We start from the raw sequence: 13787 nt of genomic DNA on the forward strand, positions 1-13787 counted from the left end.
CTCAAAAATACATATTAGATCATAAACTCATCAATTGATTTCATCATCAAAATTCAAGATTCAATATACTTAAGTACAAAGTTCACCCATTTCCTCAAAGGCGATAGGATCCTATCCCAATGGACTCCTCTTTCATACATCTTAGTTTAATAGTGTATTAGAAAGGGGGAACTGCACACTATTGGACATGGTGTGGTCTATAATGAGTTTTACCGATCTACTTGTCTTATTCTAGGGCTACACCATAGAGTCGATAGCTTATCTTCTGAATAGAGTTTCATCTAAAATAGTAGTATTTATACCATATTATAATATCTCTCACTTTTGAAATTTATAAATAAGGATCTTATTTATAAATTTCAGAAGTGAGAGATATTACACATATGAGATATGGAAAGAAAAGAAGTCTGATCTTAAGGTTCTTAAGATTTGGGGCTGCCTTACCAACGTTAGAAGACACAACCCTAACAAGTTGGAATCAAGGATGGAACGATGCAAATTCGTGGGATACCCCAAGGAGACTTATGGGTATTACTTCTATCAACCCGAGGATCAAAATATCTTTATTGCCAAGAGGTTAATGTTCTTTGAGAAGGAATAATTCCTAGTGGAAATAGTGGGAGCGTGATGGAGTTGAGTGAGGTTGGAGAACCTATCTCAAGCACCTTTTCATAGAATGAGTCTATTCATGTACCTAGCATACAAGTTCCGACTTTGCATAGGTCTGGCAGAGTGTCCAACCTTCTTGAGAGATATGTGAGATATATAAGGATGATGACATTGAGGATATCGATCCTTAAGCTTATAATAAGGCTATTACGAGTATAGACTCTAAGAAGTGACAAAAGACCATGAATTCCAAAATAGATTCTATGTACTCCAATAAGGTTTGAAAACCTAGTTGATGCACTTGAGGGCATTATACCTATTTGTTGTAAGTGGATCTTCAAAAAGAAGATCGGAATAGACGGAAAGGTTAAAGCAAAGCTAGTGGTTAAATGGTATAATAAAAAATAAGATGTTGATTATGACGAAACCTTCTTACCTGTGGCTATACTGAAATCCATCTGAATTCTATTGGCCATTGTAGCACACTATGATTATGAGATCTGGCAAATGGACGTGAAAATTATATTCCTCAATGGCAACCTCGAGGAGGAGATGTATATGAGATTTGTATATAAAGAAAGTTCAGATAAAATATGCAGATTGCTTAAGTCCATTTATGGACTAAATCAAGCTTCTAAAAATTGAAACATAAGATTTGATGAGACGATTAGATCTTATGATTTCGTTAAGAATGAAGATAAGCCTTATATATACATAAAGGTAAGTGGGAGTACTATCACATTCTTGGTGCTATATGTTGATGAAATCCTAATAATTGAGAATGATGTATGAATTCTCTTCACAGTTAAAGCTTGGTTATCTAGACACTTCTCCATGAAAGACTTAGGAGAAGTATTTTACATTTTGAGGATTTAGATCTATAGAGATAAATTTAAGAGGATTCTTGGCTTATCATAATCCAGATATATAGACACCATTGTCAAAAGATTTGACATGAAAAATTTCAAGAGAGGTCTCTATTGAATCCCGAATTTTGATGATGAAATCAATTGATGAGTTTGTGAATAAATAAACATTTAAGAAAAGTGATGTAGGACACACTTCGATTATGGAAAGATAAATCGATTGAAGTAGGAGACTCAGATGTAGGGCCAGAAGGATCGGGCATTGCACCAAGATCGGATATTGTAGGAGGTCAACATGCTGATAGATCAGACAATACACCGAAAAAAAGGATGACGCACTGGAAGTTCGGACAAAGTATTGGATAAACTAAGGACATAACGGACAATGCAGACTTTATAATTTGTAGTTGTTGTGTCTTGATCGAAGTAACATAGAGTTTAATTTAGTTGGTTTTGGGTATAACCATGCTGACTTAATTATGAGCCAATTGGGCTTGAATCAGGGCTAAATTAGGCCTATTGGAAGGCCAATTCAATGACTTGAGATTAGGCCAAGTGGTGGCACCACTAGGCCAAGCAGTGGAATCGCTTGTGAGTTGGAAAGTACGGAATATACTTCTCCAAAAAACCTGACAGTGGCATCTCCAGAGTTAGCGATGGTACTACCCAGACTAATGGTGGTATCACCATAATATAGTCTTTCAGACTATATCAGGTGGTGGTACTGCCTAGGTAGGAAGTAGTACCATGAAAACCCAATGATTTAAATTTTTAGCTCCAATTCTAAAGCCATTTAGGGCCTATAAATACCCCTCTCATATTGCTTGCAAGTGTATGAAAAGCTTATGATTTTAAAGTATTGTAAACTCTTGAAAAGTATTGAGTCTCTTCCTCCCTGAATCTAGAAGGTATTCTAAGGGAGGTGAAAGGTCTTTTTGTAAGAAAGGAGTATAAATGTTATCTCCTCATTAGCTAACATATTAACAAAAGAACTAACTAAAATTTAGTATGATAGTATTTGAGAAATTTAATATTATATTCTCAATATAGCTGACAAAACTATAAGCTCAGGAATATTGAAGGTAGTTGAGTTCTTTCTCCTACAATTTATTCTAACTTTTATTTCTTCCTAGTTTGACATAACTAGTGCTATAACAAATTTTAACTAATTTTAAAGTTTGATCGATAAATCCATATTGAAAATATAATTAACCAAAAATGTGAGTAAGGGTTGCCAGTAAAGTGAATCAGTAAACAACAACAAACCAAAAGCAAAATAATGATGTGAACCAATTTATAGTGATTTAGTCTTTCAACCTATGTTTACTCTCAATTCCTCTTACCTAGAGGCTACCGACTTTTACTACTAATCTTTTTTCAAATGAGCGAAGATCAACTATCCTTGTTATAGCCTTTTCTCTTTTAATAAGCTTAGGAGAGAACCTCCATACTCACTCTTGTATGAGATCTCTCACCTTCTACAATCTAGAATCATCTCTAAAATCAAAGAGGAAGAGACTCAAATAATGCTCATAGAGAGCTACAACCCTTCACCAACTTAGAATTTGATTCTTCATCAACCAAGCCTTACTGGGGTATTTATAGGTCTTAAGAGGCTTAAAAAATAGAGCCAAAAAATTTAAATCCTTGAAATTTTGGGGTACAAGCGGTACCATGTTAACATATGGCAAAACTATCACTATAACTTTTGATGCTGTAATTTTATACTTTTGTTCGATATTAACATCATAATTTTTGAATTTTGGGTAGCATTACTATCGCCCTAGGTAGTACTACCGTCAACATAGGTGGTACCACTACTGATAGTGTTGATAAGTACTATGTGTGCTTGCTAGCTAACTCAGGTAATACCATCACCCAGGCCTACATTAGACCATTGGTTTGCCTTTTAACAGGCTCAATTAAGCTTGGGTTCAAGCCCAAGTCAATCAATAAGTTAGCATAGTTTCGGCCCAATACCAAATTAATTTGATCTATAAAGACCTCAATCAAGACTTTAACAATTCAACCACATATCCGACACAATTACAAAGCTTTTAGTACATTATATGCTATTTCAGCATGTTGTCCGATCTTTCAGCACTTCATCAGAATCTTCGGCATATCACCCAATCTATCAGCATGTCAACTTTTCCATGACATTCGATCTTTTAGCGTAATACTTGATCATTCCAATATGATACTCAAACTTATAGTACGAAGTCCAATCTTCAGTATGTCAACCAATCCTCCAAATCGACGTCCAATTTTAGATATAATACTTTTCCTAACAAAACGTCCTATTCTCTTACTTTGACAATTTGTCTTTTGATAGTTCGAGTTCATGATTGAAGTATTTCCTATATTACTTATCTCATAAGCATATTAGTCCATAAACTCATTAATTGATTTCATCATCAAAATTCGAGATTCAACACTCTATTAGTGGTTGTAAACTCAGTATGATTCAATAAAAGTTAATATTTAAATTCTGTATAATGGTTTATATAGAATTAATGTAAATCTTGAGTTTACAATGATCCTGTAATCAAATATTGGGATAAAATATAGTTTCATAAACTTCTTAAAATTAAATATGCTTATATCTATGGGTCACTTCATGTTTTTGCTTTAGCAAAGAAAGACATTTTATCACATTTATAGATAATCTATTGAGATATAACTATATATATCTAATTCATGTAAAGTTTAAGTTGTTATCGCCTTTAAGTATACATAAATAAAGTCAAGAGATAATTAGATAAGAAAAACTAAAATTATGAAAACTAACAGGGGTGATAAATTTTATAGTAATTATAATGAATTCGATCATAATTCTAGTTCTTTTGTTAGATTCATAAAAATGTAGAATATGTGTGCTTAGTATGATTTATTATATATACCATAGTAGAATAAGATTGTTGAAAGGTGAAATCATACTTTTATAGATGTGGTTAGGAGTATGATAGGTTATTATTCTATACTCGAATTAATGTGAAAAGAAACTCTAAGGACGATTATATATATCTTGAATAGGGTTTCTAGTAAGTCAATTTTATCAACTTCTTTTGAGTTGTGGACTAGTAGCAAACCCAATTTAAAATATTTACATATTTAGGATTATTAGTAGAGATAATTGTCTTAAATTCATATGAAAAGAAATTAGATTCAATGATTATTTTTAGATATTTTATAATTTATCTAATTTTTTTTTAAAATAGTACATATTTTATTACCCTAATCGTATGAGGATAGTTGAATATAGTAATATAAGATTCTTAGAAAATAATGAATTAGTGGGAGTAAAATCTTAAAATTTAATCTTGACATTGAAGAGATACAGGTTGATACTCTTTTATCATTCAAGAGATTATTGTTATTTCAATCATTAAATGATTTAAAAAGATGAATAACAAAATAACATTAGTAAACTGCTACATGATATTGATATCGTTACTTATGATCTTGTAGAACAATCATAATCGATTGTTTTGAGAATATCTTAAAGGAAAATGAGACATATCATTTTTTACTATTATGTGATATATTTATAAAAATTAGATTATGATATAAGAATCAAAAAGATCTCTCATTGTTTTCATGAGTTAATTAAAAGTAATAATTCTGAAAAGTAATATGATATAAAAAAAAAAAATTGAAATCAATTATTAAAATGGTGTTTGAGAACTCATTAGATTGTCAAATAACTATAAAAGAGTCTATTACGTAAACATGACTCAAAGGATAATATTGAACGATACAATGATCAAACTTATGATCAAAGTTTTACTCATAAAGAATATATCGACCAAGATATCTTCTTTTAGTTTTTTAAATGTACTCGTTAAGAATCATCATGATATTAGTAACTCATTATGATTTTAAGTTACATCAAAATGATGTAAAAAAAAATTTCTGATTGGGAATCTAGATTTATATATATTAACCTACACGATTTGAAAAGAAAATGAAAGAAATATAAATTTAAAAAATCTATTTATTATCTTAAACAAGCTTCTAAAGAATGGTATACAAAGTTTCTTGATACCATTATTTTCTTTAGATTTAAAAAATATACTATTAATCAATATTTATATCTGAATATTAGTGGGTGCAAGTTTATTATATTGATCTTATATATGAATAATATTTTATTTACTAGTAATGATCTTGGATTATTGTACTGAATCAAAAAAAAATTTCATCAAGAATTTTCAATAATAGATCCCAACGATCGCTAGGATTGTCTTAGAAATTATATATTGATCGAGTCTTCGAGAGATTTAGTATATAGTTTTATTCAACAAATGATAAAAGTAAAAAAATTAGTTAAAATAAATATTTTTTAAAAATAACTTAAAAAATAATTAGATAAAGAAAAATATTCTTTATGTATGCATAGTTGGAAGTTTATTATGTACTCAAGCCTATACATATTTAGCTTTGTAGTTGAAATACTATATAGATACTATAGGTACATAAGAATGAAAATACTAAAAAACTACAAAGAAAATAATAAAATATTTAGAAGAGATTATTATATGCTCATATATATGAAATTAAATTAGCTTGAAATGATGGTATTTTTCAAGTGCTGATTTTGTAAATTATCTCGAAAGTCCAATTTCTAATTTATATCTATATCAATTTACAAGAAAAAATATAAAGTAATATATTATTATATTACTAACAATAGAAGCTGATTTTATGGTATGCTTTGATGCTACTAATCAAACTTTATATGAATATTTTTCTTAGAACTTAGTGTGGTCAGACTCAATTATTAAGTCATTGGAGATACTTTGTAATATATCACAATAGCTTTCTTCTTTAAGGATGACAAGTACTATTATAACTCTATTATGATATAAAGTATTTGATGGTTAGATAAAAGAGTATAGAAATAACTAATATTAATTAATAACTTGAGTTCTACTATATTGATTACTAATTCATTCATTTAGGATTTACAACATAAAGTATTTAAAAGAACATGTTGTTATGATTGAATTTGTGAGCAACTACATTAGGGTCATTTTATGATTGCATATTTGAGTTGACATTATAATTGATATTCCTTATGTGCTTAAAGTTATTTATTGCTGAATATGATGATAGGATTGTCTAGACAAGATAAATTATAAGGGTCATTTTATACTATATTATGAAAAACTAATAATGTTGTGATGCATAGAAGAAAGTATGACATCGATGTCATATAATCACTATGACTTGCATTGCTAGTAAGACTTAATGTAATATTATTATATTTATTTAACTTATTATTTTTTTTTAATTCGTATATATATAAATAATTTTTAAAATTTAGAATCCAATTAGATAAAATTATTTTTTAAATAAATTTTATTTTATTTATTTTTTATTTTGAACGCTTTTGTATTTTACTAATTAATGGGCAAGTGGAAGAATGTTAGATTATATGATACTATCTAATTAGGTAAGATATATTATAAATATGATTGGAATTTAATTATGATTATCGATCAATAGAAAAAGTTAAATTGTGATCGAATTACTTAGGTGATGATCTTTATTTATGGGAGGGACTTTTCTAATTATTTATCTTGGACTTTTTATTCTCGCCTATATATATATAAATAGAAACTCGTAGGTACTATATACATAATAATTAAATACATGGATACACGGATGTGTGGATATATAATATGACTGAGAAATTATAAATTTTTTTATTTTATTTTAGTTATGTAAACCAGAAATTAAATATCTTCTCTAAATTATACCTTTTGTCCCTAAATTGGATGATGTTATATTCACATTCTAGATAAAAGCTTTTTGAAAATCATCAAAAAGTGTGTATTGTAAATTTAGGGATCTATATTAATTTGATTCATATTTTAATATTAACTTTTTTTTATAAATAATAGTATATTATAATTTTTATACTTATTAATCTTTGCGCATCTGCATACTTCATTAACAGACAAAGATTCACAAGGCTTCACCTCTCATTTTGTTGATTAGATGGGTGTTTGGTTTCCGCTGGGCAGGAGCAGGCAAGCAGGTTGCTGCAATCGAAGTACACGTCATATGAATCCACGAGGGTGATTAGCTATGCGTCTCGCGTAGACATCACATCCTCCAGAAACATCAGGACGGTCATTCAGAATGCGCAGAGCCCTATGTATGGCGAAATAGATGGGGCTGTGAACCATCAGAACCGTCGTTCTGAAAATGAACGCTCAGATCACAATTGTATTGGAACGACTCACGGGACCGTGTTCACGCAAGTCCCAAACCTTCTCTTTATCTACTGCATCCTCGAATCCCAGACGATAGCGGATGGAAATATTAAGCCAAAGCAGCAGCAGCGGCGAACACAAAAGAAAAAGACCAAGTACATCATGAGGACTTCTACCCTTCTCTTCCTCCTGACTCCCCCACCACCACCCTCTCTCCCCTTCTTCGCAACCTCCACGCAGCGTCTCCTGTCCACAGTCCAGCTCCCACTTCTAGCCACCACCCGCTCCTCACCATGGCCCAACCCCAAGCATGCGGCAATAACGAAAACGGCGAGAGGCCGAAGACCCCTTACAGCGACCTCGGCCGCCGACGACGACGACGTGGAGGCTGGCGCTGGCGACGACTACGACATGGAGGAGGACGAGGTAGAGGAGCTCGACAACAAGAAGGACTACGATGTCGAGTACGACCGCCTCCTAGGCTCCCCCATCTCCGCACCCGCCACTGCCGCTGCCGCCGGCGCCGACTCATCGCCGGATGATATCGAGATGGTCACCAGCGAGAGTTTCGTGTCCACCCAGGGTTGGGGTTCCGACACCGTTGTCGACTACCGCATCAATGAAGAGGAGTTCCACAAGATCCGCCTCCTTCACTGTGACTTCTTCATCCGGAAGCCTCCCGACCCCGATCACAACGTCTATGACTTTCGAGAGGTCTTCAGCCTTCCATCTTTCTCGTTTTAAAAATTCTATAGTGGCGTTCTCTTGTTACTCTCATGCAAATCTCGTTGTGGCATTTCAACAAGCAGATGTATGTTACTCCTCCCGACACGGATGTTTACTCGATTCCGAAGGTCCTTGCGCCTATGCCTCAGAAGGTATCCAAAAGAAAATCACAACTCTTTTTTCTTTCCTCCTTGATGTCATGTTCCTGGTGGAGAATTTGCTTGCTGCAATGTTTTGTCAGTATTATCGTGTTTAGTTCATGCTTGAGTTTTAAAGTGGGTGCTTTCTGCTGTTGACAAAATAATGTTGAAGGGATCATCCATTAGGGATGATTGCTTTGGTTCATCAAAATTGTACTTATTGTTAACTGCACTTTTCCATCTTTTCTTGCATTCGATAGTACATCCGTTGCTCCAAAACTAATTTTGGTTGCTACAACGTTATGGAGCCACCGATAGATGCACCTCGAGATCCATTATACAAAACTGAGCGGGAGATCCTGAAGGTACACACTGAGACCCAATTGCTAGTGCATGCTTTGCTCTTTCAGGTGTTGCGTAATTGTGTTATTTGTTGATTGAGAGAATCTTTTAGCCATTAAACTAATATTCACAAACAGTCAGTTTTCTCCTTGTTAGTGCAATTTGTCCTAATGATGGTTTTGGTTTTGAATAATGCTCTTTTCAATGCTTCCTCAGTTCTTGTGCAGATGATGTTAGCTTCTTTGATCACTATGATTGCTCTGTCATTATAGTAAATACAAAACAGTTCTTTTTTTCTCTATATTTCATTCGAAATCTAGTTATTTTCTTGTCTAACAATTGGTTCATGTGTCTCTATATCCCCTTAGAATATGTTCCTGATTCATGGTCAAGTTAATTATATATGCACGCATGTAAAGCCCATTTTTCATTTCTTTAGGTGATATAAATATATGCATATATGTCAATCTATATATTCCTGCAGTATTCTTTCCTGCTTTGGATGTGTATTAGCAGTTTACTTTCTAGACCCTGTCTGTTGATTGTGCTGTTGGAAATCAGTTGTTGTCTAACTAGGAGATATGATCTAATTAAATTAATGATTGGAGAGATAATTAAAGGTCTTATGGAATCAACCTTGTAAATCTAGTTGTTTTCTGACAATTGGTTCGTGTTTCTCTATATCCCCTTAGAATATGCTCTTGATTCATGGTCAAGTTAATTATATATGCATGCATGTAAAGCCCTCTTTTCATTTCTTTGGGTGATATAAATATATGCATATATGTCAATCTATTTATTCCTGCAGTATTCTTTCCTGCTATGGATGCGTATTAGAAGTTTACTTTCCCTGTCTGTTGATTGTGCTGTTGGAAATCAGTTGATGTCAAACTAGGAGATATGATCTAATTAAATTAATGAATGGAGAGATAATTAAAGGGCTTATGGAATCAGCCTAGTAAATACCAGCTCAAGCTATTTTTTTTTATTACCAAAAGATAGATTACCTGGTGCCACGACAAGGATACGATTCATATTTTCATTGTCTCTCTGGTTTTTTCTTTTGCCAGTTCCAGTCTATCTTTTTCTAGCTGCATCCTAATCCAATTATTTTGCCAGTTCTAGTCTATATGGATTCTGATGGCTCTTAACTAACATAAGGGACCCTTTAGATCCAGTTTACTAAGTTCTTTTGTTTGAGTTTGCTATGATTTATCATATCTTCTTCTCTCGACCTGTCCTCCAAATTGTTTGACAGGGCATCAGAAACATAAGGTACCCACTGCCTGTATCTTTACTTTAAAGCTTTGTTAACTTGCAGGTGATTCTTTTTCCATCATACGCATGTCACAGTCCATCTACCATATATCCTATTTAATATTCATCTTCTTTTCTTATTGCTCTAAATTTGTGATTGGGGACCACTAAAATTTGTTTTTTCCTTTCTTATTTAGAAATTTTTAGATGAGTGATTGTTCAATCCCTTTCAGTTGGGGATTCTACAAACATGTAGACAAGCTCTAGTGAACTATTTTCTAGGTTTTTCTATATTTTGCTAGATTTGTTAGTTCTACTTATTATAAATTTCTAGTTTAAGTACATGGTAATTGCTTTCATACTATGTCGACACATTTCATTCTACTTTAATTGTCTTGGCATCATATGCTTGCTGCAATGCTATATGCTGAGTTTGAATATAAGAATCTCTCTTTATATGACGATTTTCAAGCATGCTTAGATGCATCCAGCTTGCTGTAGTTTAATCAACTTCCCTCTTTCATGTGATATTGTTTCTTTCTCTTATAGGTTTTCTTAACGAAACATTATAGAAACAGACGACTAGGTGATGCAGAATTTGTTCTCGACTTTGAAGAAATTTATGTCATTGACTCAAAAACTAAATCCATTACAAGAGCTAAAGTCTTGGTAAGTGATCTTTTTATTAGCTGTTTGTCAATTTTATATGTCATCGCACAATGTCTTTCGATTCTATCCTTTTGCGTTTAGCTACTGATGTTTCGTATATGTTTGTGTCTTTTATTAACAAAATTAGAGCTGACATACCACAAGAATAATGTATTCAAATATTAATACCGACCCGAGGTTGGTAAAATTTTATTTTTTAATTTCCTACCTAGCCACTAAACTTTTTCTCCTGTTTCCTACCTATCCAGTGACCTGCTTATTTTTTCCTGCTCCATCCACTTGTAACTGGTTCTATCGGCTGCACCCAACTTGTCAAGCTATTGTGGTTATTATCAAGTACAATGTGAGAGCTTTTCTTTGGATGACAACTATTGTGTAATTGAATCCAGAAATCATATACACATCTTCATAGGAACTGGTTAATAACATTAATAATGGTTATTTATATTTAAGCCTATATGACAATCTAAAGATTGAAATTTATAAGACCAGCATCCTCATTTACATAGACATTCAAAATGTGGGAAGCACAAAAGGAGAATTGGAAAATGTTACTCAAAGATGCAGATTAGTATTAGTATTTAGGTGGCTATTACATTACCAAAAGTTGATGTAAGATTGATGTATTGATCTTTAAGTCACAGGTCATTTTGGTTAGATGCCTTAATGTGGCAGTGGTACTCTTTTTAGGATATTATGTGTTATATGTCATCTCTGCATGTTTCTTTTCACAATATCAATGTTCCCTCAAAAGAATATTCGTCACTTCATGCTCAAGGAACCTTGGCTTATAGAAACATTTAGTTACTTTGATGATGTGTATTTTTGGTGACAGGTTACTGTGACAGGAGGGAGAAACAGAGATAGGAGGAATGATCTTTTGATCATACGTGATGGTGGAAACCTATTCAAAATTATTGATAAGGTATTGTGATCTTTATCATTTGCCTCTTCTAATCTTTTGTGATATTTGCCTAATGCCTGGAACTTATTTTAGAGTGAAAGGGATGATCCAACCACTGTCATAGAGAGAGAAGAGTGGGCAAAGACCAGACAAGAGATGGAGCATCACCTTCGGAAGCTTCGAGACTTCAGTGTTTCAAATTGGTTCTAAGGTTTGGGTCCTAATTCTTCTTTGTGAAGTTGAATGCATGGCTGCATACGCATATGGCTTAAGACCTGTACATCAAATGTCTGTTGTAGATTGCGTTATCCAGGTTTAGATTTCAAGTCGAATGTCCATGACAAGGTGGTACGGATGAATTATTTTACGCCCAATATTGTCTTCAACTCAAGTCAGAAATGGGAGGCCCATTATTCTCATTTAGGCAATATACGATAACTAATTAGAAAAGTCTCGACTATATTATTGTTGCACAAGATGTAATTACTACACTTGTCTAGTGTCTTTGGCTTGATCATCCTTTACTTTAGTCCTTCTATAATGACCTGAAATGTAATGATATGTCAAAGGAGTCATTCAATTCTTTAAATTAAGTATTATTGAAGTACGTCGTATTGTCAATGAAAGCCTTTAGAATGTCGAATCAAGAGATTATGTTTTCTTAGATGAATCTTTCTACTTTATTTTTTTGTTATGATTCTCAAGAGTTTGATTCTGCCTACTCGTGAAATAATTTATTCTCACTGTTAAGAACTTTTATTGCCTAGAAGTTGAAGGAAAGTGGCATCAATTTCACATTTCACAAAGGCCAAGCACAACTGATTGGGATGGCTCTACTGTAAGCAATCACTAGATTTGAGCATTTCATTAGCATCAGTTGTATCGTTATACGTATTCCATAACATCCTTTTGAAGGGTGGGTGGCTATTAGTGGTCCCATCGTAGGATCTTGCATGCGAGGCAACAACCACTGATATATTCGACATTATTTCTTTCATTAACTTCAAATAAAATAGGGATGACCTCTTCTGGTTGTAGGCATCGTTAGGGCTGCATAAGTGGTCTCTATTGTAGTCTATCATTCATGAGATGGTACTAAGGTTGTCACATGCCCTTAGTTACTTCAAGCCCAGGAATAAAAAGCTCTTCCTTGTCCCCATGTTTCTCTTTTACAGGTGTGGCACACACAAGGAATCGATCTCTGCCACCCGTTGCAAAGGCGAGGTCAAGCATTGATCAGCACTCTTGTAAGCTCATCTTGCGTGCAAATAAGTTGGGGATTAAAAGAAAGGAAAACATCTCATGAGGCAGGTCAAGCTGGGTGATGGCAATGCCTCGTGAAGCCAACAAAAAAATGTTTGCCATCGTAGAACACACTTTCTTTTGCGCCTTCAATTATCAAAGACATCAGTGATTGTACATTATTTATTTATTTATGTTCCTTTTGTCGGTTGCTTTATTCTCGTTGCTTTTGTATTGACTTGACTTGATGAACATTTTAGGCGATGTATGGTAAACATTATAAAGCTCTACTGAAATGAGACATGATCATGATTATTAAGGCGATGCCGACATATTTTTAGAGACATGGTTAAAGTTTTCCTGCTTAATTCAGTAGCCAAAACAAAGAGAAAAAAACGAGTCATGCATATAATGATACTGACCTACATCGTCTAGTGAGCAGTTATGATCTTAGAACAATGATACTCCAAGCAACAAAAATGGAAAATAGTCCCAAAAAATAGACTGAATTAATGGTGAAGTTAAAGTGAATGGTAATCCAACTACCTCAAATTAATCATCGAATATTCTAATTGAAAATCAGCTTTGTTAAGGATTATCTACTCTGCTAAAAATAAAATTTTAAACAAAGATTATCTGGCAATGTTTTAGACAAGTCTTTTATGCTCATTAAATTAACATATAGATATGCACAAAAAAATATTTACTCCTATCTGTTAAAGTAAAAGGGAGTTATATTGCTTAAAGAATGATTTGATTATACTCCCCCCACGAATCTCTGATTAGATTTTTGTTATGGGATTTGGTA

At 33.0% G+C, this 13787-nt stretch overlaps 1 protein-coding gene across 3 annotated transcripts; it reads left to right on the top strand.

Moving 5' to 3' along the window:
* Positions 1-7605: 7605 nt before the first annotated feature.
* On the top strand, positions 7606-13303 carry LOC135634913 (PLASTID TRANSCRIPTIONALLY ACTIVE protein 6, chloroplastic-like). 3 transcript variants are annotated; one of them, XM_065145657.1, is made up of 7 exons: positions 7606-8413; positions 8509-8577; positions 8826-8930; positions 10714-10833; positions 11669-11758; positions 11831-11948; positions 12913-13303. In XM_065145657.1, exons 1-6 carry the CDS (start codon positions 7640-7642, stop codon positions 11945-11947), a joined length of 1275 nt encoding a protein of 424 aa, XP_065001729.1. In that variant the 5' UTR covers positions 7606-7639; the 3' UTR covers position 11948; positions 12913-13303. The 3 variants fall into 3 exon arrangements, with proteins under 3 accessions (XP_065001729.1, XP_065001731.1, XP_065001730.1); XM_065145659.1 differs by lacking the exon at positions 12913-13303 and adding an exon at positions 12508-12870; XM_065145658.1 differs by lacking the exon at positions 12913-13303 and adding an exon at positions 12037-12403.
* The last annotated feature ends 484 nt before the right edge of the window (positions 13304-13787 follow it).

The sequence above is a fragment of the Musa acuminata genome, chromosome BXJ3-4 (genome assembly GCF_036884655.1).
Source record: "Musa acuminata AAA Group cultivar baxijiao chromosome BXJ3-4, Cavendish_Baxijiao_AAA, whole genome shotgun sequence".
In the NCBI taxonomy this organism is placed as follows: domain Eukaryota; kingdom Viridiplantae; phylum Streptophyta; class Magnoliopsida; order Zingiberales; family Musaceae; genus Musa; species Musa acuminata.